Source organism: Cannabis sativa, chromosome 3 (genome assembly GCF_029168945.1).
Source record: "Cannabis sativa cultivar Pink pepper isolate KNU-18-1 chromosome 3, ASM2916894v1, whole genome shotgun sequence".
Lineage (NCBI taxonomy): Eukaryota > Viridiplantae > Streptophyta > Magnoliopsida > Rosales > Cannabaceae > Cannabis > Cannabis sativa.
The window spans coordinates 64891413-64916348 of NC_083603.1; the positions used below are offsets into that span (position 1 = coordinate 64891413).

Here is a 24936-nt window from a genome sequence, read left to right on the forward strand (position 1 = left end):
TGCCGATACCATAACCTCATTCAAAGAGGAAGTTTGATTCTTCCACACTTTTTTATTCCGCTCTTTCCACAATGCCCAACAAACCATAGCAATTTTACACATATCTTCGGTTGCAGAAGAAGTAAATGTGAGTTCAAACCAAGATGCAAATGTACCTGGGGGAGTCGGGCGATGAACACCAAGGTGCTGCCAACATGCAGTAGCCAAAGAACACTCAACCAAGGCATGAGAGAGGTGTTTTCGGGTTGTGTAGCACACATGGGGCAAAGGATAGAAACATTTACATGTTTGGTGACAAGATTTAGGCAAGTTGGGAGGCAATTAGTCAAGCCACGCCACAACATATTTTTAACTTTTGGTGGTATTTTCAGCTGCCACAACTCTTTCCAGAACCCGAAGTTGTTAGGTACAGGTCTAGAGGACTTGCTTTGTTGCAGCAGAGAGTACGCACTACTTACACTGAAACTCCCACTTGATTCACCATTCCAGTACCACAGTCATCATCAAGAGTATGACTCAACGGGAGGCCAAGGATGAGAGCATCATCTTTGGGATTGAACATATCAATGACTAAATCATGATCCCAACATAGCGAATCAGTCGAGAACAATGCCGAAACATTCTGATTCAAGAGCCCATGATTGTTGGTTGTAACAATGCTGAATTAGCATATCTCAATTTTAATATTTTATTAAAGCATAAATCTACAAATTGATATTTTACTATTATTTCAATAATTTTTCTATAAAAAAGCATAAATCTACAAATTGATATTTTACTATATTTTAATTTTCTATAAAAATATAAAATATTTTAGAAAAAGTTAGAAAATAAAAAATAAATTACAAATTGATATTTTACTATTATTTAAATAATTTTTCTATAAAAAGCATAAACCTACAAATTTATATTTTACTATTATTTTAATTTTCTATTAAAAAAATATAAAATATTTTTAAAAAAGTTAGAAAATAAAAAATAAATTTAAAAAAAATATTAAAACTTAAATAAAAAATAATTAATCGTAAATTTTGTTTATATACATACATAAAATATCAATCAATATATATAAATCTATATCTATATATCTATATATATATAATAGAGACATAAAGCGGTGACATGATACTCTAAAATTTTTTTAAAATTATTTTTCTTTTCTCATAACTAAAATATCACATTTTTTATATTTTCCTTTTTTTTTTATTAATATATTTAAAAAATAATAATCACTTTTTTAAAACATATTAGTTAATAATAAAAGAACGAACTAATGAATTTTCTCTAATGTTAAAAAATATTTAAAATTCGAGATGAAATCTAAGATTAAGATATAGATTAGGGAAATACAATAGTGACAACTACAAGTGAACTACGGTAATGACAAGGGATGCGATTCAGTGATGACAACGGGTGAGATACGGTGATGAAAATAAGTGAGATACAATGAGATAACAAGTGCGATAAAATAATAACAATAGTTTTGAATGATCGAGATATGAAAAAAAAATACATTATGAGAAACGCCGTAATTTTTTTATATACCAACTTATTTATTTATTTTTATAAAAATAATTTCTTTTAACAAAACAATTTAAAATACTACATATAATAAATTTTAAACTTCTTAATAAATAATTCTAAATAATAATTAATAAAATTGTGCATTTAGTTTTTAATAAATAAATTATTTATAATAATATGAAATAAAATAATATATTTATAATTTTACTATATATTAGAATTATATTTTTAAGTAACTATTTATTATAATACTAAAAAAATTAAATTAGTCGCGCGAAGAGCGACTATATTGCCTAGTTTCTTAATGACTTTGACCTAATTTTTTGTTGTCAAGGTCAAAGGATATAAAAACTTGAGCAATCTACATTGTGAAATAACAAAGTTTTGCAACACATGTATTTTGCACCGTAGATAAATAATAAGAATAACAAAAAAAAAAAAGCTTTTATTTTTAACGCCTAATTTTTAGATTAGGCGCCATACACGTGCTGAGCTAGCCTGGGTTGAGGTTCAATTATCAACGGTGCAGCCCTCTGTAAAGTGAGTCCATAAGCTTCATCCATGTTCAGTTTCTCAGGGAGTAGCTCATTCGGTAACTTCATGTTAAAGGCGTGTACTAGGGTCGCAGTCAATAGCTTGACCATGCGCAAGCCCATGGTCATCCCAACACAGATTCTACGTCCAGCACCAAATGGTATGACTTCAAAGTCATTTCCTTTAATGTCTACATGTGCCTTTTCACCACCAGGTAAGAATCTTTCGGGCCTAAACTCCAATGGGTCAGTCCACTGTTCTGGGTCACGAGCTATAGCCCACACGTTGACTAGAAGGGTCGATCCCTTGGGGATGTGATAGCCGTTTATTTCGCAATCTTGGCTTGCCATTCGTGGAAGGGATAATGGGGTCGACGGGTGTAGACGAAAGATCTCTTTGATAACAGCTTGAAGATATGTCAGTTGGGTTAGGTCAGCATCACTTACAAGCCTATCTCGACCCACAACATGATCGAGCTCTTCTTGGACATGGGCCATGATTTTTGGGTGTCTAATGAGTTCTGCTATGGCCCATTCCACTGTGCTTGATGATGTGTCGGTACCCGCCGTGAACATGTTCTGTAAATTATATTTTAAAATGTAATATCAGTATGTTGTAACTACTAATAGTATTAAGCTTGTATAATATCATATTAACACAAATCACTTTAGATTTGCTGTAGTGTAGTTGTAGCCACAAAAGGAAAACAAATACATTACGAAATAAGGAATTTATTTATTTTAAATTATCATAAAGTGGTATTAACGATATGTTTAAACCATTTGAAAAACTACAAATTGATTTCATAAATGATTTTCAAAAGTAATTGAATATATTGATTTTTTTTTTTTAAAAAAAAAAAAAGAATTGACAATATTTCCAGCCTTATGAAAATTATTCAATTACATAATCTATTAAAATTTATTTTGTTTTGTCAAAAAAAAAATATATTTTGTCTTTTCTCAATGGCAATTTATATTTTTTCAGAAAAAAAAATCCTCTAAATCCCACCTGATATTCTTTCATAAAAACTAATTGTGAGACAAAGAAAAAAGTACGATTCACAAAAAAGAAATTAATGTATAGAGAAAGAGATAGAGTAGGTACCAAAAGAAGTGCTTTGATTTCAGTATCCGTAAGCTTTTGGCTTTCATCTTCACTATTTTCATTTAAGGAAATCAAAGTAGTCAACAAGTCATGAGTGTGTTGTTTGTTTTGAGCAATTTTGGTCTTATGTTCCTCAATAATGCCCCCCAAGAAAGTGTCAAATCTCTTATGGAGCTTTTTCATCTTAGCAGCCACACCTTGCAAGTCAAGCCACTCCAATGCTGGCACAAATTCTCCTATGTTAAATATTCCTGCAAGGACCATCACTTCTACCACCATGGCCTTAAATTCATCTGCCCTTGCATCGCTCGCCCCACTTCCATCTCCAAACACTCGATACCCTAGCATCACCCGCCCTAGAGCATTCACCGTGCACAAATTTAGCAGTTGTCCTAAATTTACTTCCCTCGTTTTTGAATTTACCAGTGCTCGTACTAACATTTTTGCCTCCTCCTGCACATTAAATTACCATTGCTCAATAGAATAAGGATACGAAAATTCTTACCCTTATCAATCTCAAATCCTAACGTTGATTATTTTTTTCATATATCAATGCAATATTTATTCCAACATTGTTATTAGTATCAGTAATGTTTAACTTTAATTAAAAATAAAATCTTCTAAATATTTATTAGGGAACCTCACATTGTTAGTATGTAAAAATAAATTATTGTATATAAGATGAATAGGTTACTCTTCCTATTGTCAATTTGTTGCAAGATCATTCACTTTCTCCCAAATTCTAACAATATTCAATGATATTTTGTAATAATTATTAAAATAAATAAAAAAATGAAGAAAAAACTCAAATTCTAATAGCAAAAATATTTAGATTTTTCTATTTTTTTTAATTTCCTTAATACCCATTCTAGTATATCTGTTAATTATTTTCATAGATATCACTACTGGATCTCCTCCAACCCATTATATATACAGGACTCTTCTATGGTGGAGATTTAAAAAAATACCTTATTTATAAGAATTTAAAAATAAAATGGGTCTCATTGCATTTTGTGGATGTAAAAAAACGTTCATGGCCACTAAAATATAGTGTATTGTAAGAGATTATAATTGACTTTTGACCTGAATCTCACTTATTTAATGTTATGTTTCATTGATGTAAGAAAAAATATACTCATTTTTCTTTTTTTTTTCTTTTAAATTACACAATAAATTAAAGTACGATGATTTTTCTTATAAAAATTAATTAAAAAACTCTTTTGATATTTTATTACACTTATGTCATTTTAACTAATCACTTCACTATTTTTTTAGTTGACAAAACTAAATTAGTCATAAATAATTATATATTTATTTTAAAAATACTACATTTCATTTTTTTATGTCACATTATAATTTTAAACTTTTTTATAATTACTTTTAATCCATTTTTTTAATTATATTACACTCATAAAAATTATAATTTTTTTTCGTTTTTAAAATGTTACAAATTTTTAATTCAGTTGCAACATACAATAATTAGAAGAATAAATTTCTAATCGTCTTCAAAATATCACACTAAATAAATATTTTTATTATTGTTATTAAATATTTTTTTTTTTTTGAAAATAAGCCTAATTATTATTATAAAATATTAATATTTAATTATATTCCTTTATTACTATAATAATATTTAATTATAATTTAGATAAGCATATATCTAAATTTAATGTTTAAAGAGGGATTAGTTTTATTTTATTTTTTAAAGCATTAGATTATTTGTTTTTAACATTTAGTTTGGTAGGCAAATTCATCAAAAAGAATTAAGAGGAAATTACACTCACTATGGGATTTTAAAAGTTGTTATGATAAATATGACACATTTAAGTTTGACCAATTTATATGGTATTTTTTTTATTTTTAAGTTTTTTATGGTATTTGATATGCCATACATATGTAATTAGGTTTTCAAATCACATATTTAATGTTTTTATATGTTTAGAAAGTTTTATTTGTCATTGATGCCGGAAAAGTTACCGGAGTTTGCTGTCGGTGTCAGAAAAGTCGTCGGAGTAGTAGTCGATGCCGGGAAAGTCGTCGGAGTTACTGCCGGCGCCAAAAAATTTGTCAGAATTGGCATTGTCATCGGAAAAATCACTGAAAAAATCACCAAGAAACTGGTTTCTAAGAAACCGGTATTAGTTTCTTGGTAATTTTTCTGTTGACAATGTCAATTCTGACGACTTTTCTGATGCTAGCAGCTACCCCGGCGACTTTTCCGACACTCGACAGTAAACTTCGGAAAATTTATCAGAATTGGTATAGTCGCCTGAAAAATTACCAAGAAACTGGTTTCTGGTTTCTTGATAAAAAACATGTTTTTGGTGATTTTTCTAACGACAATGGCAATTCTGACGAATTTTCTGGCATTGGTAGCAACTCTGACGACTAATACACCGGCAGCTACTCTGGTGACTTTTTCAGTACCGACAGTAAACTCTGGAAAATTCGTCGTAATTGGCATTGTCGCCGGAAAAATCACCAAGAAACTGGTTTTTTTTCTTCATCAAGAAACCAATTTCTTGATGAACAACCAGTTTCTTGGTAATTTTTTTTCTCTATTTGGTTGATTGATGAAACTGGTTTCAATTATTTTTAGTGTATATCATTTTTGTTCTGTTTTCATAATGTTTATTATTGTTGTGTAACAAAATTAATTCCTTGATGAAGAAACCGGTTTCTTGATGAAAAAACCACTTTCTTGGTGATTTTTCTAGTGATTTTGCTGGCGACAATGCCAATTCTAACGACTTTTTTTACGCCGACAATAACTCCAGCGATTTTTCCGACACCGGCAACTACTTTGGCGACTTTTCTGGCACCGACATCAAACTCTAGAATAGTCATCGGACTTGGCATTGTCACCGGTAAAATTACCAAAAAAATCACAAAGAAACCGGTTTCCAAGAAACCAGTTTCAAGCAACCAGTTCTTGGTGATTTTTCAAGCGACAATGCTAATTCTGATGACTTTTTCGGCGCCGGCAGCAACTCCGGCGACTTTTACGGCACCGGCGGCTACTCCGACGACTTTTTCGGTGGCGGCATTAAACTCCGGTGACTTTTTCGGCACGAGTGACAACTTCGGCAATCACTATAGTTTTATTTGTTTTATTTTTTTTAAAAAAATAAATATGAAGGAAATTTAAATATTTTTTATGGCAATTTAATTAAGTTTTTATTTTTTTTTTAATTTTAAATTCAGATTTCTTTTTAATATTTTATATGGTTTTTTTTAGAAAAAAAAAATCATATTTTTAGTTTGATTGGTTAGATAATGCCATATATAGTGGCATTTACTTTTTATGTCATATTTATCATAACTTTAATAATTTTTCCCATATTTTTAAAAATAGCCCAAGAATGAATTAGTAGTATGACTTTTATTTGGTCCTATTATCTGTGATGAGTAAGTATATTATATGAATTTTTACAAAAATACTGGATCTTGAGCAAAAGTGTACAATTTTACTGTCATATGAAATATTTTACAAAAATACTATTTTTTTTTATATAAAACAACCGTAAACAACAAAATAGAAAAATTAAAACAATTATGGAACAACTAAAAAACAACCGTGAAACAACAGTGAAAATTTAACACAGTACACTGTATAAACCTTATACAGTATTTTTGAAAAAAATTCTACCACACGGTAAAAAAAATAAAAAAGTTGAAAATTCAGTATGTGGTGTAAAAACTCTTACATTATAATGTTTATATATATATATATATTTATATGTATAGAATTATTACAATTGTATATATATATATAGTATATTGGCCATGTGATGTGTGTATTTGATTAAATTTTTTAGGAAGAATTTATAATAATCTATGTATTATACGGTAGTAATTTTTAAAAACTATAAAAAACAATGTGACAATTAAAAATAAATATAAAGTTATTTATAAATTAGTGAAGTGATTTAATTAATGACATAAGTGTAATAAAATGATAATATTATGACTAAATATTAAGTAAAAATGAACATTGTTTAATAATTAACACTTGTCGTAAAAATAAAAAGAGAGTGTAAAATAGAGTCTTCTTAGCACTACTTATTGAATTATTTTTTTGAATAAGACCGAAAAAATTCAATCAATTCTAGTTCAAATATGTTTCATTCAAGACTATGATATTACAATGCAATTGTCTAATTAGAACAAATTATTAAAAGTCCTAAAAATAGGATATTTTTTAAATTCCCCACCTTAAAAAAATCTATATATATTTATATATGCTTAACAATAGAATTAAACAGATAGATATATGATTTTTTAAATAAAATTTTAATAATTAAAAATATGTTTTAAATGACAAAACCTTAATTTATTTAAGGGATTATTTTATAAATACATAAAAAAAATTACAAAAAATACGATTGTACGGAATTTTAAATATTTTTACGATTTTTATAATTTTATTTACTGAAAATACGGTCTTTTGATGTATTTTTATGTTGTACTCTTGTTAATTTGTTGGTGAATTTTTGTTATTTATATGTTATATTTAATTGTTATTATGATGTTGTTTAGATGTTATTTTTCTGTTACTTTTAAGTAGTTTTTTTGTTATTTTTGTATTGTTTTTATAAAATACTGTAAAAATATTAAAAAAATCTTTAAACGTAAAATATAAATTTTAAAAAATTAATACTTTATGTAATTATCCTTTATTGAATATCTCATTTTTGTTTTTTGTTTTTTTTTTTTAAAAAAAAAAATGATTTGAAAGCATCCCCTCTCTCATCTTTGGTCCTCTTCATCTTCCTCCTCTTTTTTCAAGGGTGGTTGTCATAGGAGATGGAGACGGCAGGCTCGAAGATGACTAAATTTGAGAATGTAGGTTAGAGATGATGGAACTAGATTTGAGATTTAGACCTTCTAGCAAGCCGCTGAAGGAAGAGGATGACGATGGGGGAAAGTGTGCTAAACTCTTCGTGAGCAAGGGATCTCATATAGAACTATTTTTTTTTTCAATGCAAATCTGATTTGGTTAATTCTTTGAGATGTTTTGGAGAAAATTAATATTTTATTGATGAACATTTCAGTTTAAGGATGCTTTGGAGAAGATGATGATAAATATTTTGTTAAAACTCTTTGTTCAAACGCATGTAAGGGCTAACAATGTAATAATCCAAGCACACTAAAACTTTTAGCATTCTCTTTGTTTTTGTTTGTTTGTAGTTAGTTGCTCTGCTGTAATGTTGTTGCTGTAGAGTGTATTATTATTTTTTAGGTTGCGTTATTAATTTATTCTCTTTAATTTATTGTTGTATTCTCTTTGGCGATACATTTAATTAAAATAAAAGTTTTTTATATGTCAAAAAACTAAAAAGCTTTTTTTATTGGCGGAGTGAGGTTTCGACTTAGGATTTTCCTTTTTACTGTCCTTATGAAAAAAAGTGTGAAACTATTAGAATATACTTAAGATCAATGAATATTTTTGTTACATTTTGTTCAAAATGAGTGGTTATTTTTGTAAGATGATTTCTTTTAGGCACTATGGTGTTGCCTAGTACCACCATGAGGTGGTGCCAAATAAATGAGCATTGTTATTAGGCACCAGTGGTGCCTAGCACCTTCTCGACATGTCGCGTTGCGATTGGCTAGCGATACTCCCTAAAAGCTATTACATTAAATTATATGGGACCCGATACTTAGTTAGACCAATAGCGATATTGACACATAGGAGGGTGTTAGGCACCACTGGTGCCCTTTAGCATTTCTCCAAATAAATATATGGCAGTTTTTTTATAATCATTATTAAAATAAAATAATTAGAAGTCGATATTAAATAACATTAATATTATAGCTCATAAGGAGCTAGGTAGGCACCATAGGTGCCCTTTAGCAACTCTCTCTCTCTCTCTCTCTCTCTCTCTCTCTCTCTCTCTCTCTCTCTCTCTCTCTCTCTCTCTCTCTCTCTCTCTCTCTCTTTGTAGATAATAGTTATGTGTAATGTCGTAGTACTAAAGAAGAGGCTTATAAAATACGTACAGTGCTCCATCTGTTTGAGATTTCCTCTAGGTAGAGGGTAAATTTCTCTAAATCCTCCATCTATTTAGTTCCAATATGCATGTTGATTTGCATGTGAGGCTTTGTACAAGATTGGGCATGGTTGCAGTTGATGAGAATAGTTTTTATCTTTGATTATCATGTATCATTGGTCGCAATAAGTCAACAATCTTGGGTTTCCTTAAGGAGAACATGCAGAAAAGGATACAAAGTTGGAAGGGTAAGTTTCTTTCTAAGGCAGACCATGAGGTTATTGAAAATGTTGCTCATGCTCTTCCAAGTTATGTTATGTCGGTATTCCTTCTTCCTTTATAGACCTATATTGACCTTGAGAAAATGATGTCTAAATACTAGTAGGGTAATTCCAACTGTTCTAAAGGTGTTATTTGGATGAGCTGGAGTCGTTTGTGTAAGTTTAAAAGCATGAGTGATCTTGACTTTAGAAGTCTTCGTGATTATAACTTGACTCTTCTCGGTAAACAAGATTGGTGACTTCTGCTTTTGAGAATTCTTTTGTTAGTTGGGTTTTTGAAGCCATATACTATCCTCCTGAAACTTTTCTCTCTGCTGTGTTGGGTCAAAATCCAAGTTTTATATGTAAAAGTATTTTTGAGACACAAGATATTATTAAATCAGGGGTTCATGTTAGGATTAGCTTGGGATTGAGTGTGAATATTCTCAATTCTCCTTGGTTGCCTAATGCAATTAGTCCTTATGTCATATCTTTACATCCTAGTCTTGTTGATGCTAAGCTAAATCAATTACTGGCCATGGACTGTTTGGAGTGGGATGAGGAGATTGTCAATGATCTGTACGGATCATGATCTTATTCTTAGTCTTTTCCTTAGCTCTTCAGTTGTTGTTGATAATTGGTTTTAGAGGCATAAGAATTCTAGTTTTCATACAATTAAGAGTACATACTATTATTTGCATGAGCAAAAAGGGGCTTGGTCTACTGTTATAGAATCCAATATCTAACGTAAGTTGTGGAAAGCCAATATCCCTCCAAACGTTCTCCATTGCTTGGAAGACACTTTCTGGTTGTTTACTAACTCATACTCAGATGTGTATAAAACGTGTTCCCATGGATTTAAATTGTATTTTTTGTCATAGGGATGATGAATCAATTTATCATGTCATAGTGTCTTGCTTTTGCCCATTTGTGTTGGAATAGGTCGAGTATTGACTGGATTTTTTGTATGTTGTTGCATTTAATGCTTGGTTTATGGTGTTATTAAGTAAGGATTGTGCAAATATTATAGAGAAGGCTTTATTGGTTTCATGGTCTATATGAAAGGCCAAAAATGATCTTCTAGGAATAACAAGGTGAGGTCTTCTCCGTGCGAGTGGTTCTTGATCAGTGGAGGTATGCTCATTCTCGTCGTTTCGACCCGTTGTTAGTTCATTCTTATACTAATACTAGTGTTGAGCATTAGATTAAACCAGAAGTAAACAAAGATCAATGTGAACGTGGATGAAGCTATTTTTCAGTTAGTCATGCTTATGGAATTGGTTGCCTTGCTTAAGATGATGAGGGTTAACAGTTGGAGGCTTTTATACCTTGTTTAAACTAAGTTGTCTTCAACCCAATCTTGCTGAGATTATTGGCATCAAAGAGGCTCTAAGTTGAGTCAAAAAAAGGATGGCATGATGTTATTATTGGAACTAGTTTGCTTGTTGCTGTCCAAGCGATCCAGAGCTCAATTATTATGCTTTCTTTGTTTGGTTCTTTTGTTTTAGAGTATAAAATTTTACTTGATTCGCTATTTAATGTTCAAAATTGTTTTGTAAAATAATCTACTAACAACACCGCTCATTGTCTTGTTCATGATATGTGTTGTTAGTCAGATTGTAATTTTGTTGGCAACAATGTTTCTTCCGCTATCAACGATGTTGTAATGACTGATTTAGTTGTTCTATTGTAGTGAGGTTATCTCTTCTCATTCAAAAAAACAAAATTAAATAAATAATTAAAACGCATTTTGTAAGGCTTAAATAAAGGATATTTGCGGTGAAATCTCCTTAATATTTACAATTGTTATACATATGACTATAATTAAAAAGTGCAGGCAAAAGTACCTCTTATATTACAATTTTGTTGTAATCGTATTCTTTTTTGGTTGTTAAGTGTCAATAAGTGCTAGTTCAAAAACACGCGACGACATATTTCTTTAGCTTATTTAATACACGTGACGACATATTTAACACTTAATGTCCAAAAAAGGGGTACAACTACAACAAAATCGTAAGATAAAATAATTTTACCGCTATTTTTTTTTATTAGGATCATATGTGTAACAATTATAATATTAAAAAAAATTTACCACAAATATCTTAGATAATTAAAAAAAATTGAATTTCAATTTATTTGGTTTATTTTTAAAAGTTTTGTATTATTTTAATTTTTTTAATCTTCTCTGAACTCTAATTTTTATTAGAAAATTTATTATTATATTCTATAAAAAAAAAAAACTTAGATTTTTTTATTTTAATATTCTATAGTTCCAGTTTTATGTCCAAAGGCACATTTGATATTAATATATCATTTTTATAATTTATATACTATTTTATTTATACGTTTAATATTAAGAAATAATTATATAAAATATTATTTTTATAAAGTTTTATATTATTTACGGTTATAGATATTTTTTTTTATATATTTTTATAGTATTTTATAAAAACAACACGAAAATTAAAAAAATATTACATGAAAATAACATTTAAACAACATCAAATTAACAATTAAAAATTACATACAAATAATAATAAATTAATAAAATTATAACATAAAAATACAAAAAAAAAAAATACTATATTTTTTATAAAATAGTTAAAATCTTAATAACTTATTTTTATTCTTATTTTTTGTTATTTTTGTATCTTTATCAACGAAGTACTCCCTAATATTAATGTATTGATGTATCATCACTTGACAATGTCACATCAAATCTATGTTAGTCAAATTTGAACGGAATTCCCAAAGTTAAATGAAATTTTTCAACAAAGAAATGATTTGATAATGATATTTGGAAACAAAAATCATATTTCTTACTATTGAAAAAAAAGTCATATTACGTATAAATTAATAATTTATCTTAAATAAACTACTAATTTGTGTATTTTGTTGATGGAATGAAAGGATTTATTTTGAAAAAGCAAGTTATAATTAACCAATTAATGAAATTTATGGTTATTTAATGAGATCAGGAGCGTTATGTAAATTAGTTAATAAGAAAGTTGTTTATTAAGCGAACCTGGCGAACATAGCTGTAATCGTCCATGGCTTTGCCGGAGAACAGATGTACAGAACTGATTTTGCGGAGCATCCTCCAACGTGGACCGTAAGGACGGAAAACGAGGTCCTGGTAATTATAAGCGATGTACTTGGCCCCTGAGTTTGGTGGCCGGCTAGAGAAATTGGCGTCGTGGACCTTCAGGAACTGGGCTGCTACCGACGCCGAGGCGGCCACCACCACATCCACGAAGCCCAATCGGAGGTACATTAATGGGCCGTATTTCCGAGCCAGAGCCGCTGTGGCATGGTGCGGTACGGGGCCCATGTGAGGGAGGTTTCCGATGATGGGCCATGGTCGTGGGCCTGGAGGCAGGGGGAGTGAGGATCCTCTGCTTTGCAGCCTCTTGATGAGACTGTACACTCCGACAGCCAAGAGTGTGGAGAGGAAAATTACGGCGATTGTCGGCATTTGGTGCGTGAGTTGAGTTGTGGTGGGAAAATGATATGCTACTTGGACCGTAGGAATCACTTGTAATATATATATATAGGATATGGATAGTAATTTATAATTAATTTAATCTAACAGCACAAATTAAATTTTGAAAATTACACTATAATTAATATATTTATTTATTTATAATTAATTATGAATATTATTAATTATAAATTTAACTAACAAAACTCCAAACCATAATCTCTACTAAAAATTTAATTTTAATTATATATATTTTTTAATTTTTAATTTATAATATTTTAATTAAATTTATTTTAAAATAATAATTATACTTGTAGAAAATTATAACATGTTCAACTTATAATCTATAATTTATGATATATATATATATATAAATAAAGATGGGTGAAGGTTTTTTTGATTTGGTGAAATTATTTTGTCATTTTATCAAATTAATTAGATGAGTTTAGTCAATTTATTTTGTCATTTTGAGTTTTCTTAGTTTAGTCAATTTATTTTGTCATTTTGTAGCTATTTTATTATTTTGTTCATTATATCTCATAAATAATTCATTATTTTTAAATGTTTTCTTTTTAAATTTATTATTGTCATTTCTATTTATTTTTAATATACCTATTTTTTCCCAACTAATTTATTGTTGTTATTTTTTTATTATTATTTTCAATATGCCTTTGTCCTAACTAATTTATTGTTGTCAATTATTTTATTATGAATTTTAATAGGGAAAAAAACAAAAATATACAAAAAAGGAAAAAAAATTACAAAAATACTTTGGGCCGGCCCATTAAACATTTATACAGTCCACATACAAATATTTACAAAAATACCACATGCACTAAGCCTTCAGCTGTACAGAGCGAACCATGAAGATAAATATACGCGCTCGTTTCAAAACCGCAAAACAACCAAAATGAAACCAAAACGAGAAAAATACAACTATTAATTTTGGCAAAAACAACTGGAAAAAAATACCTGCAATGATCTAAACTGAAAATGACGAAAAAAAAATCAGAAAAACTGTGAAGAAACTGAAATTACACATTTATTTTCTGTTTTATTCGATCAAAACAACTCCCCCTAATATCGAAATCCAGATTCATGAAATATAGATCTGTAACAAACAGATCTGGACCTCCCACCAAATTCAAAACAATGTATGATGTGAAATTTTTTAAAAAAACCTCATGAGTAATACATCTACGTTATATACAGTTACATTTTGATTTATTTTTTGTTTTGGTTGCCTTATAGTTGCATTATCGTTTTATGATAGTTTATATATTATGCAAGAATTTAATTTGATAGGGACTAAGAAATAGTAGTTATACATAGTAAGTTTTGTGCAAATAGTTGCATATTAATTTTATAGTGAAATAACATATGCCAGTAGCAAAACTATAATAAAACTACAAAACAACTGTATGCAAGTGCAAATAGTTGCCTTATAGTTGCATTATCGTTTTATGATAGTTTATATATTATGCAAGAATTTAATTTGATGGGGACTAAAAAATAGTAGTTATACATAGTAAGTTTTGTGCAAATAGTTGCATATTAATTTTATAGTGAAATAACATATGCAAGTAGCAAAACTATAATAAAACTACAAAACAACGGTATACAAACTAAAATACAGGAAAAACTCTTTGAACATCAACATCCATGATAAATCTCATTGTTACCCATTGATGATATAAAAATGGACAGGAAACAACTAGATAAAAAACATATTAAAAAAATACATATAGAAGGTGTAAAATTTCAAATATGGGAGAAAACCAAAAAGAAACCGAAAACAAACCTCGGTTCGAACATCAGCACCAACATTAGCTTTTTTCCCAGAAACGTTGACAATGAAATCTCTGCATTATTTGTTGAGCAAACATACATAAGAAGCACAATGATTTCTATACTCTTTCTGGCTTTATTCTCTACACAGTTGCTCCATATGTTATCAAGGTCCGTTTCTTCGTAAGAATATATAAGAAACTAGTTTTACAATTAAAAATTAAAAATAAAAAGAAAAGAAGAATTGTTATGTAAAAAAATTTAAAATTAAAAACTGAAATAAAATTAAAAAATTAAAAATTAAAAACTGAAATAAAATTAAAAATAAAAAGAAAAGAAGAAAAAAAGAGAGTGAAATGATGGATTGATTGATAGAAGTCAATCCTAGACAATATATAAGAAACTAGCTTTACAATTAAAAATTAAAAATAAAAGAAAAGAAGAATTGTTATGGAAAAAAATTAAAAATTAAAAACTGAAAATAAAATTAAAAATAAAAAATTAAAAACTGAAATAAAATTAAAAATAAAAAATTAAAAACTGAAATAAAATTAAAAATAAAAAGAAAAGAAGAAAAAAAGAGAGTGAAATGATGGATTGATTGATAGAAAATGAAAAAAGAGAGGGAAGAGAGTAGGATTTGATTGATGATGGATGGAATGATGACTAAGTGGTATTTGTGTAATAAAAGCAACTTTGTAAGTAAAAATGTAGTCATAGGCGTGTGTGAGTAATTTTGTAATAAATTGTGTAAAATGGATTTTTCATGTAAAAATTTCATTTTAATATGCCTTTGTCATTTTTTTTATTGTCACTCAATATTTTAAACATTTTCTTAAAATTTTCACTTTTTTTTTTTTTATTTTTAATATACCTACTTTTATTGTCATTAATATTTTTTTTAATATTCCTTTCCCACATTTTTTTTTCACATTTAACTAATACTCTCGATTTATTTTCCAAAAAAAAAAATATTTATCATGCGTATATTATATAACTATAAGTATTATTTTATATTTTTGTAAAAATTTAAGAATTTTAAAAAAATTCTTTATTATTATAATTATCTTTTTTTTAGTTTGCCTTTGTCATTTTTTTTTTTGTCACTCAATATTTTTAATTTTTTTTTCCTGTTATTGTCATTTTTTTATTTTAATATACCTTCTTTTATTGTTATTATTTTTATTATTATTTTTAATTTGCCTTTCTCATTTTTTTTGTTACAGTTGGTAATTCTCTATTTATTTTTTCAAAAAAAAAAAAAAATCTTTACTATCATACATATATTATATAACTATTATTATTATCATATACTTTTATAAAAATTTAAGCTAATGTACTTTTTAGAAGAAAAAAATGACACACATATAATTATTAAAAAAAAAATAAGATTTATACCATTTTGAATATTATATTTTGATGAATTATCAATATAAACTCTATATTTTTGAAAATTCAATTTTAAACCTTGTATTGTAAAAAAGTTTACTATTAAGACCTTATTTTTAAAAATATGATCATAATATTATGAGTTCTACATTTTAGTATCATAACATTAATTTTTTAAAAATTATATTTTGGATCATAACTTTTTAAAAGATTATTTCAAATTAGAAATCAAAATTGATTTATATTTAAAATATTTTCAATTACAACCAAACTACTCTTGCTTTTATAAATGATTAAAAATAATAATAATAACTCAAATACATGTTTGTCATCTTTACACTTTTTGCTAGGATTTTAATTTACGATAAAATGCAAATTGAACAAATACATGTTATATATGAAGATTCTTAGATAGGAACATTTTTTATTGCAAGTGCTTTAAAAAATTACATTCTATTTTTTCATATGACATTGTATATTGTAGCTGTAATAGCCACTCTGACCGTTTTACGAAAATTTAGAATTAATAATTATGGTGACAAAAGTAAAGTAAAATATGTTGTTGCATGTGTTTAAAATAGAATAGGCACGCATACAATGGACGATTTGAATCACATTTTTAAAAATGAACACTGTTAACTCTTCATGTTAAAATAATACAAATATAAATTACGGATAATTGTGACAAATATAACAAATATTTAAAAAAATCATTGTTAAATATATATATAAATAAAAATGATGGACAAAAATTCCCAAATTTTACTAAACCCTAAACTATTGTAGCAGTGAATTTTTAAAATTTTTAAATTTTGCACATTCGACTACCCAATTAATTTTAAAAAGTTAATGAAAATATATTTTCAATTTATAATAAAAACCTTGAAATTGTAGAAAAATGTATTTTTATCAAAAAAATAATATTAAAGGAAATGAATAATTAACAAATTATTCAAAGAGGAAAATAACTATTAAAAATATTTATATATTAAATAAAATTATTATTTAATTTTACAATTAATTTAGGTAATTTTATATACATTAAAATATTTTATTAACTTTGTAATAATTATTTCGGTAGTGGAGATCTAAGTAGTAGAACCTCTATTCCAGAATACACTTAGGACTAAGCAAATTATATTTTAATTGAGAGGTTATAACTAAATAGAGTTACACTAAAAAACAATTAAAATACCAAAAAATATCAATGTAACAATAATAACAATAAATAATTATTAATACTATATTATAATAGAATTGTTTTAAAGTAAATATAATGTTAATACATATATTACAATTTGGAGTAAAATTATTAATTTTATGCAAATAAATTTATAAAATTTATGTATATATTTTATAAAGATGTAATTATTCTTATATAGAGGTATACTTTGTTAATACGAGACTTAGAAAATATATAACTAATTACAATTTAGAGGTTATTCTTATTTATAACTGACCCAAACTGGGACTTGATATTTTTATAACAAATTAGAGATTATTCTTGAATAGAGTATTCTTAAATAGAGGTTCTACTGTATTTAAATATTATTATATTTAAGTATTTTTGCTATATATAAAAAAATGAGCATTTCAATACTATATTTTTTCAATATTGAGATATGCATGTTTACTAAGGGTGTACGTTGGTCGGTTTGGTCCGTTTATGCAGGGACGGACCCATTAAGATTGATAGCCCCCACGAATAAAAATATTGCCTTTTAAAAAATTAAATGTAATTTTTTTTATTTAATAATTATAGGCTAAAATAGTAGTAAAGCCCCCACAAAATTAGATACATTTAGTAAGAGTGATTATAATGTAGCTATAAATATATTTTTTATGATAAATAAGCCCCCACAAAGTAAAAATCATGGGTCCGTCACTGCGTTTACGTTACATTTTATTTAACCCAATGTAAAGATCGGGTTACAAAAATTTAAGTGCAACCCACCCAATTAAAAAAAAATGTTTCAACCCGCCCAATAAATTGGTCGATTTAGTCGGATTAACTCGGCTAAACTGAGTACTAATATTTTTTTTTCACATTCAATTGTTATACTTTAGTTATTGTGATAATGAGATAAATATAACGATTGAATTTAAAGTTCAAATCATCCTTCATAAAAAAATATAATAGTTTGAGCTATCTATTTTTTATAAATATGTATATAAATTATATAATATATAGATTATATATAATAAGAACACATATATATATATATATAAAAACTCTCTTAAATATAAGGTTGGTCGGATTAATTGGGCGCGTTGATATTATTTTTAACCCGCCCAATATAAAGATAGGGTGGGTTATATTTTCGTCGGGCTTTTCGATTTGCATTTTTCATCTGGTTATCTCGGTTTGATTTAGGCAGATTGTTCGAGTTGGGCGGTTTACAAAAATTTATGTACAACCCTAATGTTTACCGCAATTAACTCTATAAATTATAACATATAAAATATCATGCACGTGCGAAGCACGGGCCATCCGCCTAGTAATAAATATAAGCACTCTTAAAACAATCAAAACGTCATGAGTTCAATCTTTTAAAAATAATATTTTTTTCTTTATATATATTTAATTTAAAATTTCAATTAATTTAATAATTTTAAATTTTATCATATTATATTAATTAACAGAAGAAGCGGTTGTTGTCTCCGGTTGGACTTTTGATTTCGGATTGTGTTGCTCTCATGCAATCCTCTCTTTTATTTCCTATTTCAATTAATTTTGTTAAACGGTCCGGGAACCAGGCGACTAACTTTTTAGCTCGTTTGGTTCTATTCTTGGCTGTGTTTTCCGTGGGGGTTTTGTCCCTGCTGGTTTGAAAGCTATCTTGGTTGCTGATTTGATTTAATAAAGTTTAATTTTTTGGCTCAAAAAAAAAATTAGGTATAAAATTAATTATTTACTTTAATTACATTATTTATATAATCATGTATGTTATCCCAATTTTTGCACACTGACATGGCATCATACAATAGTGACACATGGAATCAACTTTGTGTACCTGATCGCAAGAGATATGTCGAACAGAGCACCACATATATTCGCTCGGACGAAGCCTTCTTAACCGGGCAGTGAGCAGTCCGAACAGCACGCCAACACTTAGTAATTTCAGCTTTCGCATCGTGAGTCACCGAAGAAATGCCTATAATTTTTGGATCAGATCACAGAGATATGGCAAGTTGTCCGAATCCCTTGATTAGTGTATTCTGTATTTAATATGCAATCTTTCCAAATATATCAATTGTATTCAGAAGGAAAATTCTTCCCTCTCAAGCTTATAGCCCTATAAATAGTGATTCATACTCACTGGGCAAAGGTCGAAAAACTTGTCTAAGAATTCATATTCAGAGATACTATTGTAAGAGCTCTAAGAAAAGGGATTATATTCCTTGTTCATAAGTCAATACAAACTAAGAGGATTAGGCTATTACCGAACTGCTCGGGGCTGAACCTCTATAAAATTCTTGTGTCTCTATTTACTTGATTATATTACATACACATTACACTACTTGTAGCTTACAATCTAGACTCACTGTCGTTGGCCAAAAGCGAGGTCAACATTTTGGTACTTTCATTGAGAGTTGAACTCAAGATCGTTCTCAAATCTAATCACAAATACAATGGTGGTACAGACTCGCAGAGGCGTGGTTGATCCGGCAAATCCACACACGGTGGATCCTGCATTGCAGAACCCAGAGAACACAAGGGTTCCACCAACCATAAATCCTGAACAACCATCGATTGTAGGTCACGTCATGACGACTCTTGTGAGTGGAATCGCGCCTGGTGTGCAAGAGACTGGAAATACCAGTTCAGCAGCTAATCAGGGCATTCCCAACACTGTCGTTCCGCCCGTAACAAATGTTCGAACAACCATTGGAGATGACACTGAAATCCATAACCTCTGTGCTGCTCTTGGAGTCATGCAAGGTCATACCAACACCCTGCATGACAATCAGGAGGAACTCCGTACTACGATAAATCTCGCGTTTGAAGAGCAGAGGCGCATGTTCGCTGAATGGAGGGACAAAGAGATGGAAATGTTAAGGGCTCAGCAAGCAGCCATTGATGATTGAACTCGGCAGACCACCGTGTTGATATGAAAAGCCTATCAGGCTACCGGACAACAACCTGCAATCGTCATTCCCTTGGGCGAGACAGACGAAGATCCAACAGTGAACACCTCTCAAACTATAAATGGTCAGTCGTCCAATCCCCGGTCACAGGTCCCACCTTTGGGCCAAGTGGTAGGCGGGCAGACCTTGTCTAACAATTCATCAGGAGAGGTTACACCTAATACTTCCACTCAAGTTAATGGTGTCGGCTAGCATATTGGCCAAACCAACCAGTCACAGAGACAACCGGGTGTTTCTATATTTAATCGATTGGGGACAGTTCATGATCTCTAAGATGATCTGAACAGAAGGAGAGGGTTGGACGACCAGCATGACGCTCCAGTCGTTCAGCCCGGAGCTCGCGCTCAAAGAGATGCTGACGTGATTCTGGTTGGCCAAGAGGCCGAACAAGTTAATCCAGCGGTGCAGGCACAACTAGATGAGCTAAAATGTATGTTCCAAGGCCTGGCCGGTCAGAGGAATAATGACCTCGAGTTGGACCGAGCACGTGAATCCCCCTTCTCCCCAGAGATTAATGTCTTAGAATTGCCTTACAAATTTAAGATGCCAACCTGGAAATTGTACACTGGGAAGGAAGATCCCTTATCCCACCTCAAGTATTTTGAAATGTAAATGGAACTGCAAGGAGTACGAGGAGATGTATGTTGCAGAGTTTTTCCTGCCACCCTCTCAGAGGCCGCCCAGCAATGGTATTTCAAGTTGGCACTCGGAAGGTTCAACTCATGGAAGGCTTTATCCTCAGAATTCCATGCACAATTCTCCTCTTCTCGCCAACTTCCGTTGCACTTAGGAGATCTGGTCGAATTGAAGAAAAGACCAAGAGAACCTCTCCGAGCTTACATCAGCAGATTTATGACAGAGGCAACTAAGGTTGCACGGGGTATGATCGAATAATTCCTCCGCTGCAAAAATAGTTTCAGCATTAGAAAAATTATTTAACCATTGAGAATTGGCTAAAACACGATCTATCTTTGAGCAAATTCTTTCACTTCCTTTCCTTTTATTGTTCCACGTATAATAGCTTCCTCTATACTTGATATCTTCTAGTTGACAACGCCCCACACAATCAATAAAATCGGTGGCTGCATTGTATTTTACCCTCTTCCCAACTCTTTCTTCTTTGGACAAAATGTCATTAAAATCACCCAATACCATTCAAGGATCTTGAGTTCTCAACTGATTTAGATCTACCCAAAGCAACTTCCTCCCTTCAACTTCATTAAAAGCATAAACAAATGTAACTAGAAAACCAAACTTACCATCTAAAGTAGCTACTTGTAAATGGAGAAGCTGGCTGGTACATTTGAGAATGTTCACCGAGAAGCTGAACAGATTCCATGCCACGATGATTCGACCTCCTTCATGCCACACTATGTTCAAAGTAAAACACCACCCTTTGAAGATGTTAACATATAAGGCCCCAAGCTTTGGGGCCTTAACTCTCATCTTGAGGAGACCAACAAGCCCAGCTTTATGAACATGTAACATGTTCTTGACTTGGTTTTGCTTGTTTAGGTCGTTGATCCCTCGGACGTTCCAGCACACTATCTTATCCATCTCCAAGAGGAGGTACTCCCCCTCCTCTTGTCTTGTCGATTGTATGGATTCTGTGAGTTCCAATAGAGATTGCATCTGCTCCATTAATAACCTCAATACCTTGCTCCGAAACTCCTTCCAAAGCAGTGTATGAGCTATCTATTTGAGTCTCAGCAGCTACCTCTTTTCCTCTAGATTTACCACCTTTAGTAACTTGCTTGAAACCATCTGTATCCACTACATCAGGTTGCACATCAGGTACCCCTTCTTTATTCCTTGTTTCATTATTCACAGCAGTATCTACCTTAGGTTTGGAACCTTTAATCACCCATTGTTGCTCTTTTCCTATATTCTTCTTGCAATCAACAGTAGCATGCCCAAGTCCCTTGCAATGATGACAGAGTATTGGTTTCCATTCATAAGTAATGGAAGCAAATACATCACAACCATGCTCATCTTCAAATGGTATTCTCTCTGGAAAATCTTGCTGAATAGCAACTTCAATAAGGACCCTCGGATAGCTCAACTTATTACTTTCTTTAGTCATTGCATCAACCTGAAGTGGTTTTCCCAGTTGCCCAACAATCTTAAAAGAGATTTCTCTCCCCAAGACTTCAATACGAGATCAGGTAACTGAATCCAAATTGGCACTGGTCTGATGCCTTCCATTTTAAAATTAACTTCAGGATCCCAAGCCTTCATCACAACTGGTCGGTTGTTGAAGAACACATATCCCCCATTGAGTATTTCATCTCTTATCTCAACTGTATCAAACCGAACTAGAAAGACCCCATAAGACAGAGATCCAACCTTGTCAGCTTTCCCTTTCCAAACCCTCCTAATGAAACCATCAATCACAAATGATGGGGGATTGGAACCTAGAACATAACAAACAATAGAAGAACTCCATTAATGAACCTCATCCTCAATATCCTCTAAAGTTATTTTAACCTTGCTAGAATTGCCAGAATTGTTAAAGGTTTTTTCTAAGTTCCACACAACATTTCCAGATCGAAGAATTGGAGGAGTGGTAGGATTACCTTGATTTAAACTTGCAGCACAGCTTCGATTCCCTTGAAGGAAGTATTCAAAATCCTTGCTAATGTCTTCTTGTCTCTTGATGGATTGCAACGATGATTTTGGTGATAATGGAGCCTGAAATAGATCAATATCTTCACGCACTTGCTCTGTTCCATCATTCCCTTCTTCCTCAGAAAACTCAACTGGTTCAACACCAATAATCAAATCAATTGTCTTCATCTTACGAACCTCAGAAGTGCAGTTTGGCCCTCGTTTTTTTGATTTCTTGATCTTTGATTTCAATTTCCCCTGTCTCGCCCTAGTCTTCGCCATAGCACCAGCCCAGGAGAGCTGCACACGAGAGAGAGAGGGAAAAGTCTAAATAACTTGAATATTTTATACTCTTTTAGCTATAATTATTGTTGAGTAGAAAATAAAATTAATATATAAATTTAAAATTAAAAAATAATTAATTAAAATTTTAAAAAAAATTATCAGATAAATAGGTTTGGAGTTAACTTTGGAGTATTGTTAGTTTGATCTAATTATTAATATTTAAAATTAATTATAAATAAAAATATTAATTACGGTGTAGTTTTTAATAGTTAATTTAAATAAAATATTAATTAAATCGATAGTTATAAATCATTATAACAATAAGTAAAATGTACGATTATTAAATATAAGGATATGATTTTGTCCTCTGATGTACTTTCACGAATGTATTCCATGGTACATTAGATGAGTCTCAGGGTACATTAAATGAGTGTTATGGTACGTTTTTACTTTTTAACCCTAATTACCCCAAGATCAATCTCAGCCGTCAGATCAAATAACTCCCTCATCTGACGGCTACAGTACATCACGGATTACAATCCGTGAAAGTACAATAACAGAACAAAATCATATCCCATTAAATATAATATATGTGTGTGTGTAAGTAGTGGTTTTGTCCGTTAAACAACCTAGTACTCATCTAGTCTAGACAAAACTAGTGAAGTATAATAATTATAATTAATGATGAATGTGGGTGGTTTTTTTTTTTTTTTTTTTTTTGAGAGAAATTAATAATTAAAATGTTGAAACGTTCATTTTCACGTGAGATTCGAGAAGACTTTTCTTTTTTTTTGTTAGAAGTGAGAAGGGTTGGTGCAGCGTGTAAGTACCTATATCAATGATTTTGTCAAGTGTTAGGTTGAATTTGTGGTAGATCTTACAATCAAAAGGAATTGTGGTAGGCTGGTAGCGATCGATCAAAAAATAAATGAAAGGGAAGGTACATTTGTTTGTTTTACTTTTGTCTTTATATATTTATGTTTATTTATTAGTTTATATTTTCTTTATTAGATTTTCTATTTTTTTTTTAAAAAAAATATTGGTAAAGACTTAATTAATAATAGTAATCTATATCTATATTTTACATATAGACAAAAATACAAAATAAATTTTGGTGACATTTTGTGTATTCTCCATAGTATATAAATTAGTCAAACAGACTGCGCTTTACATACGGCTAGTTATAAAAATTTTAAATTATATGTATGAATATTTATTGAATAATAAAATCGTATTAAAATAATTTCGAATTTATTTTTATATATAATTTTAAAATATATATTTATTAAAAAAAATTATATATAGAGAACTCTAAAGAATATTTTTTTTTAAAATAAAATTCATCATACAATTTCTCATATACAAAATAAAATACATAAAAAATATCTTCAAATATATATTATGATACAAAAAAATTAAAAATTGAATAATACTCACACAAAATATAAATCTAAAACAGAAAGAAGACCATAAATTTATTGAAAACTCATTATATAATTTTAAAATAACTGTCATTACCGTATCACTTATACTCACTACTACATTTAATGATATTATCACCGTACTGTTGGGTTTTATGCCCTAAATAAAACTCTATTTCAATGTAATCCAGATTATTCAATATCAATAAAGTAACAGAAGTATTTTTCATTCATTTGTGTATGTTTTGGTTCACTTAATCAATTGTTTGTTTATTTGATTTATAAATTCACCCAAACCCCTTTCACATACTTGATCATGTTTATTGTGTTGTCAACACAGTGGAAAGTAAACGTGACTATGTGAATAAAGAATTCCTAGATTTATCAGAACACTGGGT

The 24936-nt window shown here is 29.7% G+C and overlaps 1 protein-coding gene across 1 annotated transcript; it reads right to left on the minus strand.

The window, feature by feature from the left end:
- Nucleotides 1–1744: 1744 nt before the first annotated feature.
- LOC115709313 (flavonoid 3'-monooxygenase) lies at nt 1745–12955 on the minus strand. Its single transcript, XM_030637390.2, has 3 exons — nt 12444–12955; nt 3166–3618; nt 1745–2636 (listed from the first exon to the last, which is right to left on the minus strand). Exons 1-3 carry the CDS (start codon nt 12891–12893, stop codon nt 1995–1997), a joined length of 1545 nt encoding a protein of 514 aa, XP_030493250.2. The 5' UTR covers nt 12894–12955; the 3' UTR covers nt 1745–1994.
- Nucleotides 12956–24936: the final 11981 nt, after the last annotated feature.

Bases quoted from the DNA above. Each gene is read 5' to 3' on its own strand.
- LOC115709313 (XM_030637390.2), bottom strand. From the start codon at position 12,893: ATGCCGACAATCGCCGTAATTTTCCTCTCCACACTCTTGGCTGTCGGA. The intron at 3,619-12,443 runs GTTCGCTTAATA...TTTAATGTGCAG, and splicing joins ATTACAGCTATGTTCGCCAG to GAGGAGGCAAAAATGTTAGT. The intron at 2,637-3,165 runs GTACCTACTCTA...TATAATTTACAG, and splicing joins AAATCAAAGCACTTCTTTTG to AACATGTTCACGGCGGGTAC.